A 26078-nucleotide genomic window follows, 5' to 3' on the forward strand; every position below is an offset into this window, starting at 1 on the left:
AAGGAAATGAATTGTGTAAGTGTTGAATTGTGGTGCCATTGATGACACATTGGTTAGGCTTTAGGTTGATTGTCTTGAAGTGTAATTGAAATGCATTTTTCAGGTATTATACTCACTTGTTGAAAGTTAGTTTAGGTACCAAAGCATTTGGATATGAAATGAGCAAGTTTTGGGTTATTTTTGGGCGCACACGACCTGGGAAACGGTTTGTCACATGGTCGTGTGTCCCATATAGGTGTGTGCCCTAAACGTGTTAAGTGTATATTTCACACGGGCTAACACACGGTCAGTGAAGGTATTTCGAATGCTACACACCGTGGGCTATGTCACACGGCTTGGCCACACGACTGTATGACCCTTGTTTTGAAAATTTTTAATTTTCTCTGAACTTTCTGATTTATTTTGAATTGGTCCCTGATTATTCCTAAACTATTTTTAAGGCCTTAAAGGCTCAATTTAAGACCCATAAGAGTATGTTTACTTTGATCTTAATTGTTTATGAAATTTTGTTAATTAATTTGGTAAACTTGATGCTATCTGTTATTGATTATTCTGAATTATACGGTAATACTCTATAACCTTAATCCAACGATGGAAGCAGTCATGGGTGTTACAACTTCTGTTTTAAATTGGAAAACCTTTTTGAGATGGTCTATCATAAACCACCTTTTTTATCTTATTTATTGGTTTTTGGGTGCCTTTGTTATGCTAAAGATTTTACCACTTGTGATAAATTTGCCCCTCGGTCTTTACCTTCGGTTTTCATGGGATGCTCATATGTGTAAAAAGGTTATATTTTATATAATCTTTCTACTAAATCTTTCTTTGTTAGTAGAGATGTCATTTTTCATGAATATGTGTTCCCTTTTAAACTTGACCAGTCTCATCACTCTCTTTTTTTTTCTATCTGACACATCTCATTATTGTTTTGATATTGAATTTCTCACTTTGGCATCTCATGACACCTATGCTTCAACTTCTGCCACACCTTTGACTTGTAATATCACTCCTACACCTTCTTTTTTTGACTCATTACCTACTCCTATAACAACTGATTTGTTCCCTACTCCTTCTATTAATGACCATTCACCCATTGTATCGTTTTTTGTTCATCTAGTTTCTTCCACAGTTCCTTTGCATAGTACTACTCGGTCTTCTAAGCCACCACTTTAGATGTAGGATTATGTTTGCTACTCCCAATCACTTTCATCCTCTTCACTCGTGACAGGTCAATTTTCCCTTTTTTTTCTTACTTATCGTCATTTACCTCCTCTCACCCAATATTTTGTTGCTTATATTTCTTATATACCTGAACCCCAAACTTATGCTAAAGCAATTAAATATCATCGTTGGGTTGAAGCTATGCAACAAGAAATTCAAAAAATGGAATCAAATGTCACTTGGGATGTTATTTTCTTACCCTCTGGTAAAACACACATTGGATGCAAATGGGTCTTCAAGGTGAAATATAAATTTATGGCTTGATTGAGAGGTTCAAAACTCGTCTTGTAGGACAAGGTTTCACTCAGCAAAAGGGTATTGACTATCATGAAACATTTTCTTTGGTTTTCAAACAAGTCACGATTCGTACTGCCATTGCTTTTACAGCTAAACAGGACTGGTCCTTGTTTCAAATGGATATCTATAATGCTTTTTTACAAGGAGACTTACATGAGGAGCTGTACATGCGACTTTTTCTTGGTTTTTTCACTTAGGGGGAGACTCAGGTTTGTTGATTGCGAAAATCTCTCTACGGTCTAAAGCAAGCTTCGAGACAATGGAACATGAAACTTACACAAGCTCTTCTACTCAATGGATATTCATAAAGTAAGTATGATTATTCCTTATTTACCAAAAAGGTTGGAGATCAAATTGTTATAATGCTTATATATATGGATTATTATTTAAATATTATAAAAATTATAAAAGGGAAATTTTTGTTATTTTGAAGGTTTGGAGTTTTTGTTTTTGGTAATAAGAAAATGTGGAGCTTGAAGTATGATAGTGATTGGATTTTATTGGAAATCATCCATATTTATAGAAACTCAAATATATGGGTATCAGAAAGATATGGGTATCAAAATCTGAGATTTAAGGCACCAAAAGTGAGATTGAGATTTGGCATAAGATAATTACAATTTTGATCCCTGAACCTCAACTATAAATAGGCCTAACCATTTCTCTTATTCATCATCCCAAATTTTTCATTCTCTAATTAAGGCATTGTTTTCTCTCTCCCTCTTTGTAAATTCTCACTTGTATTTTAGAGTGAAATATATTTGGTAGTGCCCGAGGACGTAGGCAAAATTTGCTGAACCTCGTTAAATTCATGTGTTCTTTATTGTATTATTCTACATGAATTGTGAGTGTGATTGTAGTGATTTATTGTGCTATTAAATTACGATTGAGGGATATTCTGGCTAGGAAAGACCTGGTACTTAAGCGATCCTTGTGATCCACCTCTCTTTCCTGGGAATTGAACTTAGTGTGATTTTTTAGTACAATAATTTTACTCTTTTACATGCTTCCGCACAACAATTGGTATCGGAGCTAGATTCATACTTGGGGAATACAATTGTTCACGGCACTGTTCACGTACAGTAGTTGGGATTGAGGAGAAAAATGGAAAAGGTATCGTCATCAGCAAAGACTACTGTGACCAATGCAAAATTTGAAGTAGAGAAATTTGATGGTACCAATAATTTTGGTATGTGGCAATGTGAAATCCTAGATGTCTTATGTTAGCAAGAGTTGGATATAGCCCTTGAAGAAAAACCTAACAAGATGGATGACAATGAGTGGGCTAAGATCAATAGACAAGCATGTGGAACAATTCGCCTATGTTTGGCTAAAGAGCAGAAGTACTCTGTCATGAGGGAGACATCATCGAAGAAGTTGTGGGATATACTAGAAGAAAAGTTTCTAACAAAAAGTCTTGAAAATAAGCTTTATATGAAAAAAAACTTTATTGATTCACGTATGCACCCGGTATGTCGATGAATGACATGTGAACTCATTCAATAAAATTTTAGCAGACTTGCTAAATTTGGATGAGAAATTTGAAGATGAAGACAAGGCATTACTGTTGTTGAATTTTCTTTCTGATGAATATGATCATCTGACCACCATATTGCTTCTTGAGAAGGATACGATCACATTTGATACATTCTGTAGTGCGTTGTATAGATCTGAGACTCGAAAGAAAGATAAAAAAGATCACAGAGATACAACTATAGAAGTCTTAACAGTAAGAGGTCGTTCGCACAGCAACAAATCTGGTAAAATGAGTAAGTCCAAAAGGAAACCTGCCAAAGATGAATGTGCTTTTTGTCGTGAGAAAGAGCATTGGAAAAAGAATTGTCCTAAGTTACAAAAGGGCAAGGCTATTTCTGATGCATGTGTAGCGGAGCATGATGAGGAATCAGACTTTAGCTTGGTTGGCATGGCAATGGCATGTCATACAAATGAGTGGATTTTGGATTCGGGATGTACTTACCATATGTGTCCTAATAAGGACTGGTTTTCTAGTATTAAAGAATTAGAAGGTGGAGTTGTTTTTATGGGAAATGACAGCGCTTGTAAGACAATGGGAGTAGGTACAATCCAATTGAAGAATCACGACTGCTCAATTCAAGTCTTGACAGATGTTCATTACATACCTAGCTTGAAGAAAAATCTCATCTCATTAGGGGTCCTAGAATCTAAAGGGCTCACAATCACTTTGAGAGATGGATTACTAAAGGTAGTAGCTAGGGTATTGACGGTGATGAAAGGCACAAGAAGGAATAACATGTACTATTTAAATGGAAGTACAGTTATCGGATCAACATCAACAACATCTGCGAAAGATGCAGATTTAGAGGCTACCAGGTTATGGCATATGCGATTGGGACATGCTGGTGAAAAAGCTTTGCAGAGTTTGGCGAAGCAAGGCTTGTTGAAAGGTGCAAATTCTTGCAAAATGGAATTCTGTGAACATTGTGTTCTGGGCAAGCAGATGAGGATAAAATTTGGTTCAGCAATTCACAGTACAAAAGGAATTCTGGACTACGTTCACAGTGATGTGTGGAGACCTACTAAAGTGGCTTCTTTGGGAGGTATGCACTATTTTGTTAATTTTGTTGATGATTATTCAAGAAAAGTATGGGTGTATTTAATGAAAAGGAAAAATGAAGTTCTGGATGCATTTCTGAAATGGAAGAAGATGGTGGAGACCCAGACTGGTCGAAAGGTCAAACGACTTTGATCAGACAATGGTACTGAGTATAAGAATGATCCATTTCTACAAGTATGTCAAGATGAGGGCATTGTGCGACACTTCACTGTTCGAGATACACCACAACAGAATGCAGTGACAGAACGTATGAATCGGACTATACTGGAGAAAGTTCGATGTATGTTGTCCAATACTGGATTGGGTAAGGAATTTTGGGCTGAGGCAGTTACATATGCGTGCCATCTAATTAACCGGTTGCCATCAGCTGCAATAAATAGAAAAACTCCTATGGAGAGGTGGGCTAGTAAACCTGCTACTGATTATGATTCTTTACGTGTTTTTGGTTCCACTGCATATTATCATGTAAAAGAATCTAAGTTAGACCCAAGAGCAAAGAAAGCATTATTCATGGGTATAACTAGTGGAGTAAAATGATACCGTCTCTGGTGTCCTAATACAAGGAAGATTGTTTTCAGTAGAGATGTGACTTTTGATGAATCAACCATGATGAAGAATAAGGATTCACAAAAGGATAACAAAACCAGTGGCACTTTGTAATAGGTGGAGCTTAAAAAGGTTAATGATGATCCAGCTAATATTAAAGGAATAAATGATGATGAAGTTTCAACCCAAGAACTTCTACAGCAAAATGATTCAATTGCATATAGGAGGCCAAGAAGAGAGATTCGTATGCCTGCTCGCTTTAATGATATGGTGGCCTATGCACTTCCAATTGCAGATGATGATATTCCTTCTACTTACACAGAAGCAAGAAGTAACCCTGATGGTGTAAAGTGGAAGCAAGTTATGAATGAAAAGATGCAGTCTCTTCATAAAAATAGGACTTGGAAGTTGGTGACACTACCCAAAGGAAAGAAGGCAATTGGATGCAAATGGGTATATGCAAAGAAGGAAAGATTTCCTGGTAAAAATGAAGTTCAATACAAGGCTAGATTGGTAGCAAAGGGTTACGCTCAGAAAGAAGGAATAGACTACAATGAAGTGTTTTCTCCAGTTGTGAAGCATTCGTCTATTCAGATTTTGCTAGCCTTGGTTGTGCAATATGATCTTGAACTAGTTCAGCTTAATGTGAAGATCGCCGCATTTTTACATGGTGATTTAGAAGAGGAAATCTATATGACTCAACCAGATGGATTCAAGGTTGCTGATAAAGAAAATTATGTTTACAAATTGACAAAGTCGCTTTATGGATTGAAACAATCAAGGCAGTGGTACAAGAGATTTGATCAGTTTATGAAAGAGCATGTTTAACAGTTGAAGAAAGCACTATCAAGTGTTGTTGACAAAGGCAGAGAGAATTGTGTGAAGATAAGATTATTTGTATCAAATCTTCAAGGTGGAGATTATTGGAAAATCATCTATATTTATAGAAAGTGAAAGATATGGGTATCAAAAAGATATGAGTATCAAAATCTGAGATTTAAGGCACCAAAACTGGGATTGAGATTTGGCATAAGATAATTGCAATTTTGATCCCTGAACCTCAACTATAAATAGGCCTAACCATTTCTCTTATTCATCATCCCAAATTTGCCATTCTCTACTTAAGGCATTATTTTCTCTCTCCCTCTTTGTAAATTCTCACTTGTATTTTCGAGTGAAATATATTTGGTAGTGCCCGAGGACGTAGGCAAAATTTGCTGAACCTCGTTAAATTCATGTGTTCTTTATTGTATTATTCTGCATGAATTGTGAGTGTGATTGTAGTGATTTATTGTGATATTAAATTACGATTGAGGGATATTCTGGCTAGGAAAGACCTGGTACTTAAGCGATCCTTGTGATCTACCTTTCCTGGGAATTGAACTTAGTGTGATTTTTTAGTACAATAATTTTACTCTTTTACACGCTTCCGCACAACAGATTTGTATAGGGTGCCGAGTGACAAGTTTGAATGACAATGAATTTATGACTCCTTAGGTTGCTAGTGTGATAACTAGAGGTGATCATGGGCAGGGCTGGGTCGGGTTCGGGTCAGGCCCAGAAAAAATTTTCAGCCCCGGCCCGAGAAAAAATTCCTTAGCCCGAGTTCGGCCCGGCTCGGCCCTTTTTTTTTAGTAAACACCAAAATTGTATAAAAAACCTGCAAAATATAATCAACCAACCAGAATATCCATACATTAACCAATCAACATATTTAATTTTATAGCAAAATATATGTAACATCCCCTTACCCAATACCATTTCCGGAGTCAAGCACGAGGCGTTATCTGACTTAACTTACTAGTTCGGAACACAAAAATTTGCTTTTAAAATTAATTTCACTATTCCTAACAAAATTGTCCACTTACGCGACTATTACTAATTTAATTATAACTTGAGTTACAAAACTTGAAATTTATATTCATAAATTTTTTCTAAAACTAGACTAATATACCTTCTTACCATAAAATTTCCAGAATTTTTGGCTTAGCCAATTAGTACAGTTTATTTGTTAAATTATCCCAGGTTTCACTACTCGACAATTCTGACCTCTTGTCACTAAAAATCAATTATCTCATTGTATAGAATTCATATAATGTTATCGTTTATTCGTTTGAAAATAGACTCACTAAGGAATGTAGACATATAAATTATGACCATAATTCTTTCTGTACAATTTTTAATGAATTTCTAAACTCAGAACAGAGGACTTCAAAAACTATTCTGACCCTGTCTCACTAAAATTCAAATATCTCAAAATATAAAATTCCTTTGCCTACACCGTTTCTTTCATGTAAAAATAGACTTGATAAGATTTAATTATATATATCATTCACTCTCTAATTCCATTTCTATTATTTTTGGTGATTTTTTAAAATTACATCACTGCTACTGTCCAAAAACTGCTTCTTTGTATTAGCTCTCATTTAAACATATATATCACCAAAACATGTTCTTTACTAACCATTTCAATAGCTAAATTTTAGCCATATCATATGAACATACTCAAAATGAATAAGTCTGTATACATGCCATAGCTTTAAACATTTTGAAATCATATAATACCGAGATGTCTGTTGATAGTGTGATACGAAGCTCCGACGATCCCCAATTCGGGTAAGCTCAAAACACTATAAAACAAAAGAAAGGAAGAAAGGAGTAAGCTACTAATAGCTTAGTAAGTTACATGTAAACAATAAGCACTCATTTAATAATTAACATTTTTTAACATATAACTAATCAATACATTTCTTAGCAATTTCAATAACTTATATATGCACAATCTTACCAAATTCACTTGTATATACATTTACACACTTAACATTTATCACATATGCTCATTCTTTCAAATTTAACTGCATACACACCTCATTTCATATTCACTTTAACTCATTATTAATCCCGTTGAACACTCGAAATATACATGGATACATAGAGAATTAGCACATAGGTGTCACACTGATATGTAGCCGAAGCTACCACTGATATGTAGCCGTAGCTACCACTGAAATGTAGCTGAAGCTACCATTGATCAATAATACTGGAAATGTCCACGGGCCTGCTCATACAAGCTTTCAGGTATCTGCAACACATGCTAGATCACCCAGCACCCGGGACTCACTGTAACACTGTAACACTGGTCTCTAGTGACATGTCACTTGTATCCACTTCTATTCCTAAGTTCAACCGGGAATTTACACTTAACACTTTATTTTAAACACTTTATCACTTGAATAATTTATGAACAATTTGCCTTCCACATTCAATATTAATTCACATATCAAATATAATTCACAATTTATAAAAATATTTGCTATTATTTACACGTAACTTACCTCGGATGCAAAACGACTATTTTCGTAAATTAGTCGATAACCTTCTCTTTTCCCCGATCACTTTCACTATTCCTTCTTTCTTGATCTATATTAACACAATTTAATATATTTTATCAACATTCCATTCAAATACAATTCATACACAATATTTTGGTAAACTTACATTTTTCCCATAACTTTTTAAAAATTACACTTTTTGCCCCAAAGCTTGTAAAAATAAAATTTGCTAAATTTCTTAAATTTTAAACCTCACTAAATCATATTTCATGCTCATAACAGCCCTCAATTTCACAAAATCACAACTTTATGCACACTTTACTATCTTTCACAATGTTGTCCTTTTTCAACATTTTTATCGAAATTCATCTAGTAAAACTCATAATTGGCACTTCAATCATTCATTATCTATCATAACTCATCAAATTACAACTATATCATGAATGGGTAAATTTTTTAAACTTTAATTTCATTTAAAATAAATTGTAGAAACATGAAATTCAAGCTTCAATAAGCATAAAAATACGAAATTAATTAAAAACGGGGCAGGAAATCATTTACAATTGAGCTTAGAAAAATCAAGAACCCTAGCTATGGTGACATGAAATTTTTGGCAGCAAGGGTCTAATTTGAAGAAGATGAACACTTGTTTTCATCTTATTTTGTCTTTTATTCAATTTTGACAAAAATGCCCTTGACCCACTTACTTAGATATTTTTCTAGAATTACCCTTATGTGTCCATAACACTAATTTATGGTCTACTTGCCACATAAGCACTTCCAATTTCATGCAATAATTCAATTAAGTCCTTTAATACTAATTAGACACACTTTGCCTTTTTTTTCAATTTAGTCCTAAAAATTCAATTAGGCACTAAATCATTAAAATTTCCTATCCATATTTTCACACAATATTTCAATCAATTGGTAATTAATAAAAATTTATAAAATTAAACTATTTCACTTCGGATTTGTGGTTATGAAACCACTATTCCGATTAGGCCCTATTTCGGGCTATCACAATATAAATTGTAAGCTAAATTAAATTTTCAACAATTATAAAGGAAGTATCCTAAAAAGCAACCGAAGAAACATCATCGTCATCGTCCTTTTTGCAAACAATTTATTATATTCGGAAATGTATTTTAAAAATAAAAAAATAAAAAAAGTATTTTAAAAATAATTTAAAATAAAAAATAAAAATATTTATTATATAAATACTAAATGTCTAATGGGAAATGGGGAAATGAGAAATGTATTTTAAAAATAAAAAATATATTTATTATATATTAGGGCCGGGCCAGGCCGGGCCTGGGCCAAAAAAGTTTTGCCCGAGGCCGGCTCATTTTCTAAATGGGCCTCGTTTTTTGCCCAAACTCATATTTCGGGCCTATATTTTTAACCGAACCCTCCCATATTTCGGGCGGGCCGTTGGGCCAGGCCGGGCCGCCCAACCCATGATCACCTCTAGTGATAACATGAGGAAAAAAATTATTTGTTACAAATGTATTATAATGGTAAGACATAAAATAAAGAATAAGTTACAAATTAAAACTTAAAACTAAAAAGACGAGTGAATTTTTCCTTCTCTCTACAAAAAATAAGTCATGAGAGTGACTAAATATTACTAATTGAGTTAATTTATTACCTACTCATATACTAAAACATGTGTAAAAATACTACTACTGTAAAACCTAACATTAGTATTTGGTGGCTAAGATGAGTAACGAGAGAGGTGATGTGAAACAAGTTAATATTGATAGAATGATGTATGATTATGGATAATGTGTGAGGAAAAACAAAAATGAGTAATAATTTTTGTTAAAAAATTTATCCAAGTTTAGTTCGGATAAAAATATTAAAACTCGGGCTCGGCCTGGTTCTCCCGTATTAATTTTTTATATAATTTTAAAAAATATATATAATATATCAAAAATACTAAAAATATTAAAATAAATTCCAACAACTTAAAAATAAATTTAAAAAATATGTATACTTAAATAACACTAAGATAGGTGCAATTTAACAAGCAAATGCCTATAAAATAGTAACGAAATTAACAATAAAATAAGAGTTATACAATATCTAAATAATAACAACAAAATAGTAGCAATATAATAGTAAAATGGTAGTAAAATAGTGAGAATATGACAAGAAAATATCAACAAAAGGGTTTTGCAAATTTGAGCCGAGTTGGGCTCGAGCAAAAAAGGCTTTACCTGAGATCCAACTCATTTTCTAAACAGGTCTTATTTCTTTGTTTAAGCCCATTTTCCGTACTTATATTTTTATCCAAATCTTCTCATTTTTCAGGTAGACCTTCGGTTGGGTCATCTCGCTCGGGGCGATGTACAAATATAGAGTTAACATATTGCAAGAAATTTAATTGATTTTTTTTATTATTTTAAAACTTTTTAACATTTAAGCCCTATTGTTATTATGTAAAGGAATTAAAGAAAATGGATATTTTTTTTTTGAATATGGTAAAAACATAGAAGAGGATAAAAAGGGTCAAACTGTGAATAAAACCTTTCACTTCAGCTCTCTTTTGTCTTTCTAACTTCATCTCTCTTGTGTTTTTGTTTTTGTTTTTTAATTGTTTTCTCTTCATCTTCCTCTTACGGTCTTACTTACAGATGAAAGAGTGAAAAATGAGATTGAGATTTGTTGTGTTTTTTATGGTATTATTATTATAATGAAAGGAGAATTCCTTTTCCTCTTCTTTGAAAGCTATGGCTCTGCAAGCAGAAGGGACTCAGCAGATTCAAAGCCCTCCATTGATGAATCATGATGGCCTGTTATGTGAAGAAGAAGATTTAGGAGTTTATAGTTTTGAAGAAAATGGAAGTGAAATTCCTGCTGAAAAGGAGAATTTTGTACCTTTATTTCTTAACGAACATGATTTGTTCTGGGAAGACGATGAGTTAATCTCTTTAATGTCTAAAGAGAAACAAACCCATCATGGTTACGTTGATGTTTGTCCAGATGAGTCTTTAGTTTTAGCTCGTAAAGAAGCTTTGGATTGGGTTTTCAAGGTTAAGGCACACTATGGGTTCAATGCCTTGACCATGGTTCTTGCTGTTAATTACTTTGATAGGTTCATTTTAAGCTTTAAATTCCAAGAAGACAAGCCATGGATGGCACAATTAACTATCGTGGCTTGTTTATCTTTGGCTACCAAGGTTGAGGAAACTCAAGTGCCACTTCTTTTAGACCTCCAAGTATGTGTCTAATGCAAACAACATTGTAGTCCAAGTTGTGTTTCTGAACTTGTTATCGACTTATTAGAGTTGATTTATTTATTTTTCTTTAGGTGGAGGAAGCAAGGTATGTGTTTGATTCAAAGACCATACAAAGAATGGAGCTTTTGGTGTTGTCAACCCTGCAATGGAGGATGAATCCTGTGACACCAATATCTTTCTTTGATCATATTACAAGGAGGCTTGGGTTGAGGACCCATTTGCATTGGGATTTCCTTCGTAGGTGTGAGCATTTGCTTCTCTTCCTCATTACTGGTGAGTGAGTAATCAAAACAGCTTTTGTTTCCATTGCTAATAAAAAAGCTCAGGTTCCTTCTAATAAGAAGGAAATGTGCATATTTGTTGTTTGGCCATTTATTTGAGTTCTAATCTTAGGTTTCCAATCCAATTTTGATCCAGATTCAAGGTTCGTGACTTACACTCCTTCTATCTTAGCTGTTGCAACAATGCTGCATGTTATAAAAGAGGTTGAACCATGCCATTATCTTGAATATCAGAAACAGCTTATTGCTGTACTCAAGGCATGTGAGGTCTGTACACGATTACTTGGGGGTTAACTATTCTAAAATGATATTAGTTTACTTAAGACTACGATTGACTTGATTGTCCATTAGTTAATTCAGATTTTGTTTCAATAGGATAAAGTAAATGCCTGCTACAAGCTCATCTCAGAGTTATTGGAAAGCCGGTACAAAGGAAACCAAGGCCACAAAAGGAAGTATAAATCAATACCAAGCAGCCCTAATGGTGTCATTGATGCATCATTTAGCTGTGATAGCTCAGATGATTCGTGGGCTGTGACATCTTTGGTCTCATCGTCACCTCAGCCACTGTTCAAAAGGAGTAGAGCTCAAGACCAGCAGATGCGGCTACCTTCACTAAACCGTATGTTTGTGGATGTGCTTAGTAGCCCTCGTTAATCTTTCTTTGTCATAATAACTAGTACTGTTAAGCATGTTATTAGATTTTCCTCATCTGCAAATCAGTAGTAATTGTTCTTTAATGTGCAATTGATGTGTTTCATAACTTATTTGTTGCCTTTTATGGCCAAATTTTCTAACATGGATCGGAGATGTACTAATATCTGCTAAATTCCATTTTGATTCATCTTTGGAGGTCAGTTGGGAGTCTGTCTATGGTTGCCTCAATATGCTATGGTTTCTGATTCTTCTAATGTATAGCTGTGAAAGAACATATGTTTATCTGCATGCATCTACATTAATTTTAGTAATTTATCTCAGAATTTAGGTGAAAGTAGAACAAAGATCAAGTTAGACAACCCAAGTCAAACTGCTTTGTAACTTTTGTGCTCTCCCGGGGTAGATTGATGAATGACTGTTTTATAAAAACGAGATAGAGGAAAAAGAAATAATGATCAATTGGAAATTTGGGATCTGGGATTTTGGTCCCCCTTAGTTTTACTATATAAAAATCAGGGGTCAGAGAGTTCTTTCAACAAGGTCAAACAGAACGGCAAAAGTCCCTAACAACAGCCAAATTCCCACCATCAACCTTAAATATGGCATTAGCCATTATGACAAGTTATGTTATGCTCTGCGAAAGATTTAATCTTTTTAAGTCCATAACCATCTTTATTCTTAATGGTTTTGATATCCTTTTACTGGAAAAAAGTAATAGCTGTCATCTGTGGCATTATTATCTATCATGACTGCTTTTTTCCTTGTTTGCATGTCTTGGGACCTTTTCATTTGAGTAACTTTCTTAGTTTGTTATTTTGAAGTTTGTGGTTGTATATTCTTGGATTTGCCAATATCAAATATTGAAGAAACAGCTAATCTATAAAAGTTAAAAAAGGTATAGGGATTTATTGGTGAAGAACTTCGAATGCACTAATGATGATTTTAGTAAATCTGTTCTAATATCCTAGACCTAGAGATGTTTGCAGTGCCAAATCATGCATGATTCCCTTACTATAAGCAAATTCGTTTATGCACAGTGGTTACTGCTAAATCATCATATTCTAATTACATTTGATGATTTCCCAAGTTTCATAAGTGTCGGTCATGTCGCATATAATTAAAAGAAAGTTTTGGCAAGCATCAAATAGCTAGGCTGGGAGGAATTAACTGTTTGTTTTCTGGTTTTCATTTTGACTTGCATTTACAGTATTTGGATTAAGGTTTGAGTGTCCGACACAATTTTGTTCATTTATTAAAAGTTTTTCCACGTATTTGGAAAGTCACATCCTTATATCCATGGGTCTAAATATTTGTCGGACATGGAGTCCGAGTAGACATAGAATGCAAGGAAGGTCACAATGAGAATAGGTTTTTGTATTTCAAACCAAGCAAACACGAAAAGCTTGTGGATGAAGAAAGTAGAGATTTGGCAATCAATAGATGTGTAAGGCTTTTCAATTTTCAGGATGTCTTTTGTGCTTGTGGTCCTTCATTTGCTTTACCATTTTCCCTTTGCTTTCAAGTTTTTTTTTTTTCCTTCTTTTTCGACAGTCCTCCATTTATCACCATCTTCAAGTTCTGCTTATACTTTGCTTGAGGAGATGTCATTTTCCTTCAACATTAATAGCCCCTGGTGTATGCTATAAGTCCTTCCAAAAATTATCATGTTGATTTTTGTCTTATGATTGAACTACATCATGGTTAGTAGGTTAAGAGGCAATGAGAAAAACTTCCCATGTCCATCTCATCAGGTTTCTCATACAGTAACTCATCGTTGGGAAGTGCATTTAGATGCCATGTGTTTAAGCAAAACTTGAAATTTCAATTAGTTTTTGCAGTCGTCTTCAAGAGAATTTGAATTCAACTATCCGCAATTCTTACTCCTAAATTGATATCTTGATTGATGATAGAAAGAAGAATGAACAAATAAATAAAGAAATATAAAGGAAAATCCATTTTTTTATCCTTTATACTAACTAATTTGTCTTGGCGTGGTTTGATAATAATGGAATGAAGGAAAAGCAAAAAGAAGAGGGAAGGAAAACTGCATCCCTTCCCATGATAAAGAAGGCAAATTATTCTTTTCTTTTCTTTTTTTTGGTAGAAACATGTTGGTTTAGGTAAACGTACAAGGGAAGCTATTAGGAGTGGATTACTTTTCGGTTTCTCTAATAAAAAAAAAGGTAAATTAGTTTTCGGTTTCTCTAATAAAAAAAAAGGTAAATTAGTCTTTATATATTTTGAAAAGGATAAAATAATCCTTTTGTTAAATTTTATCTATGAAACGTTGACTTGAAACATTAAATCAATCTTGAAAATTGTTTTTTATGGGTAAACTATAAAAATGATCAATCAATTATGCTTTTTGTTATATTTTGGTCACCCAACTATTAATTTTTTGATTTAGTTACTAAACTTTTTAAAATTAAATATTTTAGTCACCATTTAGCTGACGCGGGCTTTTTTATTGGTTTAATAATAAAATTAACCCTCTAATGTTTACACGTTCTATCAATTTGATCCTAAATATATAAAAAAAATTAACAAATTTAGCCCTCAATGTTTACAAAATGTCATTTTAGTTCTAATTCTAAAAAATTCAATAAATTTTGCCCTCAATATTTATAAAATCTGTCAATTTAGTCCTAACTCTAAAAATTTAAAAAAAATCATTTTTAACCTTTTATAACCCATTGAGTAAGCTACGTGAGATATTAAAATAAGAAAAAGAATAACCTTTTTCAAGTGACTTCCAAAAAAACTGTAAAAAATTGGGATATAACACAAAAAAAAATTAAGATTAAAAAAGAATAAAGGCATTAAAAACGTTATTTGTTCCCATGTAAAACCTAAATTAAAAAATCAATTGATTTGATCCCGAGTAAAATCTAAATTAAAAAAAAATCACCTGTTGGTTTTGATATTTAAAATTCTGACTCATTTAATAATTTGAATAAAATGACATACATAGACGAAGTTAAGGATTGCCAGAAGGTATTCCCTTTTCCATAAATCATTGAACATGTTTTAAGTGTACAAAACTGCAAAAAAGGGAGTGGCAGAAAGGTCTCATCAAGGAAGCCTCATCTATGCGCTTCAAAACAAAACCCACTGTCCACAAAACAATTGAGATTTCACTTTCATAGTTTGACCCTTCAGTTTTAGCACAAAATAAACCAACTGTTTTAATAGTTTTTTATTTTAAGATATTGTTGTAAACAAGCAGAGCTTTGTTCTATAAATGTGGCAGCTCAACACACTGAATTCTCTTTAAAGAAAACAGACAAATTGTACAACCATTGCCATAATTTCAAACACAACAAACATGTTTTGCTTAGTTTGGTAGGAATTTATGAGTTACTTGCTGTGGCTTCAATGATTTCGTCTTCAGCTTCCAATCAAATCTTGTTCGAAATTTCTCCACAATGATATTTTAAGCCTCAAGTTTATTGAAATCTCTTGTCCAAACGCATTTGGGATGGATTTAGACCCACTTCAATAACTTGTTTCACCATTATTTGTATCGGACAAAATTAAAGATGGGCTTAGCAAAGCCCTGCCCTACATAGTTAATAGTTTGTTCTAAGCCTTGTTGAATATAGCAGTTTCTTGATCATATAAGTGGTTCAAAATCTAATGGATAATGAAATTTTAGTTAAATGTTTCCGCCCATTGTTTCTCCAATCTTTTTTCTTAAAGCAAGGGTTTCAAGGATAAAATTTCCAAGAAAACCTTAAAAAAGAAAAGATACATATTGAACACATACCCTAATTCGACAGTAAGCTCGAGTAACATAACTAGAGACGTTGGTGGATAACAAATCAAAGCCTTTCCCAAGTCCTTGGCCAGATATTGAAGACGTAGCCTATTTAATGGCTGCGAAGTGAGTGCAAACCAGGTTTATCAGTGATTTCAGAAGTAGTCAAGGCATTTGTTAGCAATGACAAATAAAAAATGGATGTTAATTGTTTGTTTGACGAAAATTAAGCGCACAATGTACATTACAAGACAGAACATGCAAGTTTTCATATCTAGTTAGTCTCCAAATGAAAAAATAAAAGGAGTAGGTAAGGTCATTTCTATATGGATCGTTGTTCCATTACTTTTGAGATATTGCTTCTTTTGCAGATTCCAGGGTTAAGGCCACACCGGCGGCTGCTGCAGTGAGGACACCGCCGCTGGTCTTAGGGATGTTTTGTGAATCTTGGTGAATTAACTGCGCATTCTTTATCTCCTGTCCTTTCCCTGCTGATGAATAATAGCTTTCAACTTCACCTTTTGCATTTTGGGTCTCACTCTCTAACTTCACCTTCTTGGGTCCGTTATCCATATTGAATCTCATGGTCTTCATTTAGATTTTGCGTTTTCATTTTAACAAGTGATTGACAATATATATTTGATGCTATAATTAGTCCCTTATTTTACTGTCTATTTTGACACATGGCTGATGAGATGTTTGGTCTCCAACACCATTTTTAAGACAAACTAAAGGCCCTAACATCAAGTCTACGCCAAACACATGTCACTCTCTTATGTTAATCGGAATCTTCATTTTCCCTTGAAATATTCATGCCAAACATCAATGTTCAACACATTCGGACAGAAGGAACGATAAAATTGAGAATAGAGTCTGGCTAACATAGTCCAAGAAGGAAACTTCTAAATGGTTCTCAAAGAAAAGATTGATCCACATCTCTGTCATTTAAAATTTAACAAAAAAAATATGTAAAATTGAAGGATAAAGTCAATAATATTTGACTCACGCATATGAACACACATTGCCAACAAGTGCAACTGATGACTATATTATGTCCCTGTTCTGAACGCTACTGGTTGGATTACAATTGAAACAATAGACACAACCAGAGATATTGATATGGCAAGGGAACTAGACAAAACTGTAATGTCAAGCAGATCATTAAACGGCTTATACTTAGTTGTTGCTCTGATCAGTAACTCAAAAGAGGTGACCCACTGCAGTGGACATCAGAAACATCAGAGAGCCTTTGCCTTAGTAAGTGGTACTTCCAGCAGCATCGACATCGATGTTCAAGATGTTTTTTCCTGTTCTGGGTTTCTAAAATTGCTTTTTCTTCAATTGGACTCAAGGCCTCTGCCCCATCATCTTCATCTGTAGCATATAAGATCCTTTTGATAGCTGCAACAATCTGCAATAACATGTTGTAAGGCACTAAAACAATGGATTCTAACAACCCTTTGAACAACATTCTTTTCTATTCTAAATCTGGAAGTCAAAGGAGAAAATACCGGCGAGTCTTCAATTTTAGGAGTCTGGCAGAGAATCTCAGTGTCTCTCAACTTTGAAAAGTAGAAATCCCTCTCTTTCTATAGACTATCCACTGACAGCTTCAATTCAGTGATCTACATTGTGCAGGAGAAGAGATATTGTTATATTCTTAAACCGATAATACTATGCTATGAATTGTTGTGATTGATAGTTCAGCTTATCAAAAGGAACCCAAATTAATGGTCTTTCCTGACATAGATTTGGTCCATAACATACTAATTACTATCAGTTCATTTGTAGAATTCCCAAATACCTGTTCTTCGTAAGCAGCCATTGCTGATTCATGGAGGCCTAGGAGCCGCAGTTGAACCCTTTGGTTGTGGATTGCTGCGGTGCTGATTTCTTGTAGCCTGCTTCCTTTCCTCCTTTAGAAGCCTCTCTCCTTTCCACTGGATTGTAACTAAATATGGCAATAGAAAAAAATCATTCATAGATCCTTTAATTCATGATTTACTGAGCTACTTGGAAAATGTAAGCTTTTAAGGAGAAAAACACTAGATAGAGAAACCATTCACTAACAGTAATATATATAATACTACTACCAATTGCATGAAAATTCAATTATAAATTATGAACGTATCCCAAATGTCATTACCAATTTCCAGGGGATTAAATTCAACCATATTGGAAGTGTAAAATGTGACAAACTGCTGTGCAATCTTTGAAACAGACAACACGACGGAAACAGTAAAGTAGAAAACAGATTTGAGAAGGCCAATTATTGTAACAATTTAATACCCGTTCACAAGAAGAACAATAAAACCCAGAAAGGAAGTAAAATAACTAAAATAAATTGATGATTGAAAAGAAAATTTAGGGTGTGAAAGAAATTTACCGATGAAGACCGCCTCCATTGACCGAATCACAATATATTTTCATCCATTGCATGAACTCCAATTATCAAGCTGCCTGCCTTTCACCAGCTTGCTCACTTCGATATGCTAAAATCCCCAAAGTCAAAGTTCAAAACAACCAAAGCAAAAAAGAAGAGAGAGAGAGAGAGAGAGAGAGAGAGAGAGAGAGAGAGAGAGAGAGAGAGAGAGAGAGAGAGAGAACATATCGACAAGATTGAAATTAAAACCTTGGTGATTTTGAGTTTGTTAAACAAGTCTTGGAGGTCATTGTAATTTTGGATCATATCGTATTCATTTTTGGCGTCGAAGTTGACTCTATGCATCGGCACCATCCCCGGGTGAACCGCATCCATCAGTTGGCAATGAACCGCCACGCCGGACCAGAAATACATATTCATAGAACAAAATAAAACCTCTTCGACTTTGGAGAGATTGAGATGGAGAGTGGAGTTGATCCAAGCAAGAATTTCAGATCCATCATTCCAATGTTCGTTGCCATTTGCTTTCTTTTTCTTCTTCTCAAAATCAAGCCTCTTTCTAGCGACTATTTTATGTTTGAAAGGTTTTTAAAATGAGGAGCGGGATCTCTTTCATTTCAATAACCGCGGGCTAGCTTTTAGCCGGCTTAGACAAGAACCGGAGAAACCGGTCTTTTATGAATGGCTCCCGCTCAAGCCTAAACTTATTGCAGCTGGTTAAAATTTTGTTTAGGGTAAACTACATCCATGGTCACTTTTGTTTACCTTAAGTTATATTTTAGTCATTTATGTTTGAAATGTTACGCTTTTGTCACTTATATTATCGTGTTGTAACATTTTAGTCACTGAGCTATTAATTGTCACTAACAGTGTAACGGTAAGTTGACGTGGCACGTTAAATCATCATTTTAAACAAAAATTTTTAGGATAAATTATACAATCGATCCCCATATTTTTTCATTTTGAGCAATTTAATTTTTTTATGTTCTTTAATTTTTTTTCTTTATTTTCCATTATCTTATGTTTCTCCCTCTATTTTCTTACATTCTTCATTTCTTTTAACATATCAAGAAGCCGAATTGGCAGTGAAGAAATAAGTAGGAAGTTGAAAACAATCATTGCCTATAACCAAAACCCATAAACCCATACCATGCTTTTTTCTTCACTGCCAATTCAACTTCCTGATATGTTGAAAGAAATGGAGAATGTAGGAAAATAGAGGGAGAAGCAGAAGAGAATGGAAAATAATGAAAAAAAAGAAAGTTAAAAGAACATAAAAGAAAAAATTAAATTGCTCAAAATGAAAAAAAATATGAGGACCAATTGTATAATTTAACCTAATTTTTTTGTTTGAAATGATGATTTAATGCGCCACATTAGCTTACCGTTATACCGTTAACGACAATTAATGGCTCAATGACTAAAATGTTACAACACGATAACATAAGTGACTGAAACGTAATATTTCAAACATAAGTGACTAAAACGTAACCTGAAGTAAACAAAAGTGACCATAAGTGTAATTTACCCCTTTTTTATTATTACAATATTAAAAGAGGAGCGGAAATAATAAAATTTCAACATGTTTCATTTAAAACAATTTAGAGTTAGAATATAAAACATAACGAATTGATTTACTTTTTACACATTTTCCATAACTTTGTATTTGTTTAATTTTATAATCATTGAATTCAAATTATATATAAAAAATTATCTAAGTATTTATTCAATATAATAATACATTTAACTTGAAATTTTAAAAACTATTTTTTTCAAGCATTTTTCTTCTTATTTTTTGTTTTGTCCAATGTTAGTGTTAACCTGCAAGTAAGCTACCGCTCGTCATTTTCTTCCTCTCATTAACCCTCTCTTTCTCTTTTCTTTTCATTCATTTCATCTGTCTTCTCTCTTTTCAGTTTGTAGAACTATTTTGTTAGTATCTTTACTGTTTTTCACAAGTTGTGATGGAAAGATGATAGTGCCTATCATCGTTGAAAAGTGGGTGGCTCTTTGTCAATTTCTTAATTTCTCTTGGAAAGTGGGTGGCTCTTTGTCAATTTCTTAATTTCTTTTTGTTTTGAGAGTATTTTACAATAATAAATGATTTCACGAGTTGATTTGGACTCGTGTTGTCTTAAGTTTTATATGTTTTTTGTTTGTTTTTTCATTGTTTAATAAGTCTTCACTTTTAAAAGTTTTTGCCTGTTCTTGTAGCTCGTTTTTTTAGTCTTGCTTATTCATGTAGTCTTGCTTATGCAAGTGATTTTAGGGATGGTTTTGTCACCGTCCTTTCTAGCTTGGTGGATGCTTTATTCTTTTGCCGATTTTTGCTTGCCGCTTTGGACCATTCGAGGCTAGTTTCCTTATCGTATTAAGTGCATGCAATCACTTTAAATATGTTGTGCTTGTGTTGTGACAGAGCTAATTGTCAACGTGTCATAATATTCTATTTATGTTGAGACTAAAGCCCTTGTTATGTTGTGGAGCTTGTCTTTCACTGTCTACTATGAGTGTTTGCTATTTTTTTCCTAAATCGTATGGTCCTATTCATTAAATGAATTAATAAATTTTTCTTTCAAAAAAATATTTATTTAATATAAAAAATTTCAACTTTAAAGCCCCAAGATTATGTTTTAAAAATTGATAACTTCATATATAACAAATAACAAGATTTATCGTAGTGTTAGTGATAATAGTCACTTCTGTTGAAATTTTGATAGCCACATCAAAACATTTACCTCAATATTCAACACATACAATTATTTGATTAATTTTTTTTTAAAAAAGTGAAAAGTTTTTGGTAAATTTCATGACTAAATTTGTGCCACTTAACTAACAACATCAAGCACTTGATATAGCGAATATAACTATATTTATATACAAGTTTTATATATTTTGTGAATGTACATATTATGTCTATTGATTAAATATTAATGTCATGCTTTGACTTAATGGTAAGATTCTTAGCTTATATACACTATATGTGGGTTTTTCCATCCAGATTTTATTTTGGTTTAAATTATTCCATGCGTGCACTATATCTAAATTATTTTAGTTTGTGTTTTGATTATTAATTTGATTGTATTTGAAATAATTAAATTTTATGTGGTAATTATTCAGATTTATATTATTTATATTTGTAACTTGTAATTTAAAAAAGTTCATCCAACGCACGATGCTATGCATTTTCCAGCTAAACAAAAGTATAAACAAAAAAGGAAAAGGAGAAAATAAAAGAAAACCTGTAAGTCAATCATTACATACAATTTTTACTAGCAAGGTAGTCTGAATGTTCTCAAATGGGTTTATCAGTATCCATAATAGTGGGAAGAAGACGGGATTTTGTCAAGAATTTGTAAGGCTTCTTTCATGGTGGGTCTCTTTTGTGGGATTGGAGATGCACAATTGTACCCTAACTTGAAACAAGCCAGCAATGCATCCTCTTTGCCTTCTAAATCCCCACGAATAGCCGCATCAGCCATCCTCAATGCCTTGTTCTGGTCCTCAACCACCACCCCATTTCCCTGCCCCAACTCATCCACAATTATAACTTTCCCGGTTAGAAGCTCAAGCAAAATCACCCCAAATGCGTATACGTCCCACTTGGGGTTGGGCTTGAGGCTCCGAAGTGACTCCGGGGCGTGGTACGGCGATACACCAAATGAGCTCGGGCTTGGACTTGGACTGGGGCTAGGTCCCACTACATCTTGGAGGCTATCCCTTGATGCTGTCGACCTCTTGCTACCAAAATTTACGGCTGACATTCCCACTTTAGAGCTTGTATCACCTGTTACTAGCCTTTCCAGACCGAAATCTCCAATCTTGGGTTCCATGTTAGAGTCTAAGAGGATATTGCTGGGCTTCAAATTGGCATGCACATGTTTCTTCTCGTGGAGATATGCTAGCCCACGGGCCACACCTTTAGCAATTTTTAGCCGAGCCTCCCAGGGAAGATGACAAGGTGAAGAGCCAACTTTTCCTGAAACAGAAAAGCCAATACTTAACAAATGTAAACGCATGAAGATGCGTCCTTTTCATATTCAATCGATGTTTGACTTTCTCATGCATTAAACGACAACCTTTTAGTTAAACCTACTCCACCGCCATGACTTCACTTCTTCAGCGTTGACAGGAGCATATCACATACATAATTTTTATAAATTTAACCTTGAAAATGTGAAAAATTGAAAAGGTAAAAAGGACTCACTGTAACGAGCGTTGGCGAGGCTGCCATTTGGTACAAAATCGTTGATGATAAGCTTTTCATCAACTCCCCAGTAGAACCCACGAATCCTGACCAGATTGGGGTGCACCAGTTTAGAAATTATTCGAACCTGGGTCTCGAAATCCCTGAACCGATCCACACTGTTCTCACCAATCCGTCGAACCGCCAAGGAGGTCCCATCTTCAAGCACCGCCTTGTACAGTATGTTAGACCCGGTGGCACCTAATATGTATGCCGACGCTTTAAGTAACGTATCCAGGTCAAGTTTCTTTTCCCCATCGACGGTCACCAACGTCCCTTTCTTGTCATCTTCTTGCCCTTGCTGCCCTTGATCATCATCATCATCATCATCTTCCTCTTCAGTACTGTCGGATTCTTCTTCGTACTTTCCTCTCTTTATCAAACATGCCCATATCGCAAACACTTTTGATTCTGACGATGGGGATGCTGTATTAGCTTCTTGCTTCAGTGTGGTCTCCAGTACTCTGTTTTTTCTCTTTATTTTATAGACGAAAAGGAATACCATAATTACTAATCCAACTCCAGCTATATCACCGACTATAATTCCCACTATTGTTCCTGGTTTAAGCTTGCTTCGCCGTGATGTTTTAGCTCCGGGATCCGTTTTCTTGGGGATGGCAGCCATTGCTGGAGGATAACTTGGTGAAGGACTTGGACAATCACGCTCTGTTGCTTCGCCACATAGATGAGGATTCCCGGAAAAAGATTTGGAATCTTGGTTCTTGAAAACGACGGAATCCGGAACTTCTCCTGTAAGATTGTTGAAGGAAAGATCAATGGTTGCGTTACTAGGGATTTTCTCGGCGAATTCTGGTGGAATTTTCCCGGAAAGTCTGTTGTAAGAAAAATTCAAGTAGTTGAGGTTGCTGCCTCCGAAGTTTGGTGGCAAGGAACCCTCAACAAGATTGGAAGAGAGATCTAAAACTTGAACAGATTGGAAGCTAGTTGGGAGATTCCCTGAAAAGTAATTGTTCTTCAGAGAAACAACTGTTAGATTCTGGATAGTAGTAAGAGTTGCAGGTAAAGCCCCCGTCAATCCATTATCGGAAAGGTTAAGGAATTGAAGGTTTTGCAGAGTTCCAATGGTTTCTGGTATTCCACCGGAAATCAAATTGTTCGACAAATCAAGAAACCGAATCTGGGTCGAATTGAATAAGGAAACAGGGAGAGACCCATTGAGAGAATTGTTGGAAAGATCAAGATTCTGAAGGTGTTGAAGTAAGCCCAGATCGGATGGAATTGCACCAAGAAGCTGAGAATTGGGAAGAGACAAGCCTGTAACTCGAAGGTCGCCTTTAATTGAGTTGCTTACTGCTCCACAAGTTACTCCATTCCAAGAACAAGGCTTCTGGTCGGCGGAGTTCCAGCTTTGTAACACATTTAGAGGATCACTAAGAATCAAATACCTGAAAGATAGCAAGAGAATCCCATCTGTGTTTAACCCCAAAGCTTGAACCACAAGAAACTCAACCACAAGAAGAATTCTCCACCATAAATGGAGTTTAAGACTGGAGGAGGAACTCATGATTTGTCAAACTGATCACACATTTCTTGTGTGAAAGTAGACACAAAGAGAGAAGGGAGGAAGGAGACGAGAGAGAAAGGAACTAACTGAGATTTATCATTTATGTTAATGAAGTTGCAGAGAGGCCATGTGATGAAAGTTAGCTAAAAAGTAAAATATATATACACAGCTCAATAAAAACAAACTTGTCTCATATAGCCAAAAATGTTCTGGATTGGCAGCTATCTGCATATATATATGCAAAATATATGGTTTTTTAAGGTTTGATCGAAATGATTATTTGCTGATGATCTCACAGTTGGTTTTAGAAATAAATAAATCAAGTAAAGCTATAGCCTATAGGCTACAAGATGAGAATTTTAGAATAGCATCTTTGCTACAAGACATCCATGTCAAGATGAAAAGGTTGCACTGTTCTCTCTTGAATTGACTTTAATCAAACTCTTTTCTTTTTTCTTCTTTTTTGGGAAATATTTAAATTAATTTAATGGGAGAATATTTATTAGTAGAAAATTAATATGATTTAAGGGTGAATATTGTGTACTTTTTATGAAAAAATTAATTTGTAGATTGTACCAAATATTTCTCTAGGTAAATATGTTAAAATTTATCTAATAGAAATTATTAATGTAAACTTGAATTATCATGTCTATAAAAGTAAACTGCGAAGGTGGGATTCTTTCAAAAAGAAAAAAGAAGGGGGTTACAAAGACAAGAGAATGAGCATATATTCCTCAAATCTCGATCGGTCATACATCAATAATTTTATATGTTTCGTCAAATTTAGATGATTGTGTGTAAGAAACATACTGTGTGCATTTCCTATCAAAATCAACTTGGGGGGTGGCAGGGAAAGAAAATTTGGGAGGGAAAATGAATCAAAAAAACATTGATGTAGGGGCAACATAATTGTGAAGGGGACCCTAAAATCATCCTCCAGAGCGTCATTAATGGTTTTATTAGAATTTTAGGTCTTCATTCATTGCTCCACCCTTTTCAAAAATTTGACCATCTGCCATCATCCTTAAATAAAATCATACATTTACATCTCCTATAGCCTATATATCCTTAAAACATGAAAATTCCTCCCTCAGGAAAGTGATTTCAACAGGGCCCCTAACCATGAGCGACCAACACTCGGTTCAGTGCTTTCAAGAAAACAATGAAGCTCCAAATTTAAAACTATTCTGTAAAAAAAAAAAACACTTTTCGACCTATAATCAATCAGGTATATGCCTGTCCAAATAGTCCTGGTTTTGGCAGCATACAAGTTGATCAGGCTGTCCATAGCTAATTTCTTCTCAACATTTTGTAAGATTCCAGCTATGGGTCCTAGATTTCCCATTTTTTTAATTTATTGGCAGATTTGAGTTTGAAGACAATGGGGGAAAGCTTTTGGATTCTTCTTCGTCTCTCAGCAAATGCCCACTCCATCTTTGCAGAATCTTAAGATCTAAACTTGTAATTTTGTTCACACCTGGGGTTTGATTTATTTCATCTTCTTTTTAATTGTTTGTGGCAGCTTTACCTACATTGCTATAATATAATTAAGGCTATTAAAAAACACAGGAGAATACATAAAATATTTTTTCTGCCTGCCTTGTTTGGTGTGCTTCATTTACTTGAAATTCCATAAACAAATTTATAATTATCTCTCAAATTAAGTAAATTAGTCAAAGTAATTTAATTTATGTCAAGTTAAAAGTAAGCAATTAAGAGTAATTAATCATAATATTAATATTTTTTGTTAACTGTACATATTTTTTTATTGATGTAAATAAATTTAACTCTAAAAATTTACTCATTCTCTTAATCTTTTCTTTATTTAATAAATTTAGCTTGCAACATTTATATATTCTATCAACATTTACATAAAATATATAAACATTGAGGGATTAATTTTGTTATTATACAAATCAAAATTATCACAAATTAATGAAAAGTATTAGCGTCGTGATTAATTATCTGTAATTGATCATTTATTACTTCAAATTT

At 34.1% G+C, this 26078-nt stretch overlaps 2 protein-coding genes and 1 pseudogene across 2 annotated transcripts; 1 reads left to right on the top strand and 2 right to left on the bottom strand.

The window, feature by feature from the left end:
- Positions 1-10515: 10515 nt before the first annotated feature.
- LOC107945348 (cyclin-D3-3) lies at positions 10516-12372 on the top strand. Its single transcript, XM_016879310.2, has 4 exons — positions 10516-11213; positions 11306-11507; positions 11652-11782; positions 11891-12372. Exons 1-4 carry the CDS (start codon positions 10725-10727, stop codon positions 12170-12172), a joined length of 1104 nt encoding a protein of 367 aa, XP_016734799.1. The 5' UTR covers positions 10516-10724; the 3' UTR covers positions 12173-12372.
- A 4440-nt stretch (positions 12373-16812) lies between these two features.
- LOC107947444 (microtubule-associated protein RP/EB family member 1C-like) lies at positions 16813-18932 on the bottom strand (annotated as a pseudogene).
- Positions 18933-21543: 2611 nt separating this feature from the next.
- Positions 21544-24545, bottom strand: LOC107945347 (probable LRR receptor-like serine/threonine-protein kinase At4g37250). The gene is made up of 2 exons (XM_016879307.2): positions 22520-24545; positions 21544-22291 (listed from the first exon to the last, which is right to left on the bottom strand). Exons 1-2 carry the CDS (start codon positions 24081-24083, stop codon positions 21621-21623), a joined length of 2235 nt encoding a protein of 744 aa, XP_016734796.1. The 5' UTR covers positions 24084-24545; the 3' UTR covers positions 21544-21620.
- Positions 24546-26078: the final 1533 nt, after the last annotated feature.

Source organism: Gossypium hirsutum, chromosome D12 (genome assembly GCF_007990345.1).
Source record: "Gossypium hirsutum isolate 1008001.06 chromosome D12, Gossypium_hirsutum_v2.1, whole genome shotgun sequence".
Lineage (NCBI taxonomy): Eukaryota > Viridiplantae > Streptophyta > Magnoliopsida > Malvales > Malvaceae > Gossypium > Gossypium hirsutum.

Excerpts from the sequence above, each read along its gene's own strand:
- LOC107945348 (XM_016879310.2), top strand. The coding sequence starts at position 10,725 with ATGGCTCTGCAAGCAGAAGGGACTCAGCAGATTCAAAGCCCTCCATTG. Across the intron at positions 11,214-11,305 it reads CACTTCTTTTAGACCTCCAA|GTGGAGGAAGCAAGGTATGT; the intron begins GTATGTGTCTAA and ends ATTTTTCTTTAG. Across the intron at positions 11,783-11,890 it reads CTGTACTCAAGGCATGTGAG|GATAAAGTAAATGCCTGCTA; the intron begins GTCTGTACACGA and ends TTGTTTCAATAG.
- LOC107945347 (XM_016879307.2), bottom strand. The coding sequence starts at position 24,083 with ATGAGTTCCTCCTCCAGTCTTAAACTCCATTTATGGTGGAGAATTCTT. Across the intron at positions 22,292-22,519 it reads CCTCGCCAACGCTCGTTACA|GAAAAGTTGGCTCTTCACCT; the intron begins GTGAGTCCTTTT and ends TTTCTGTTTCAG.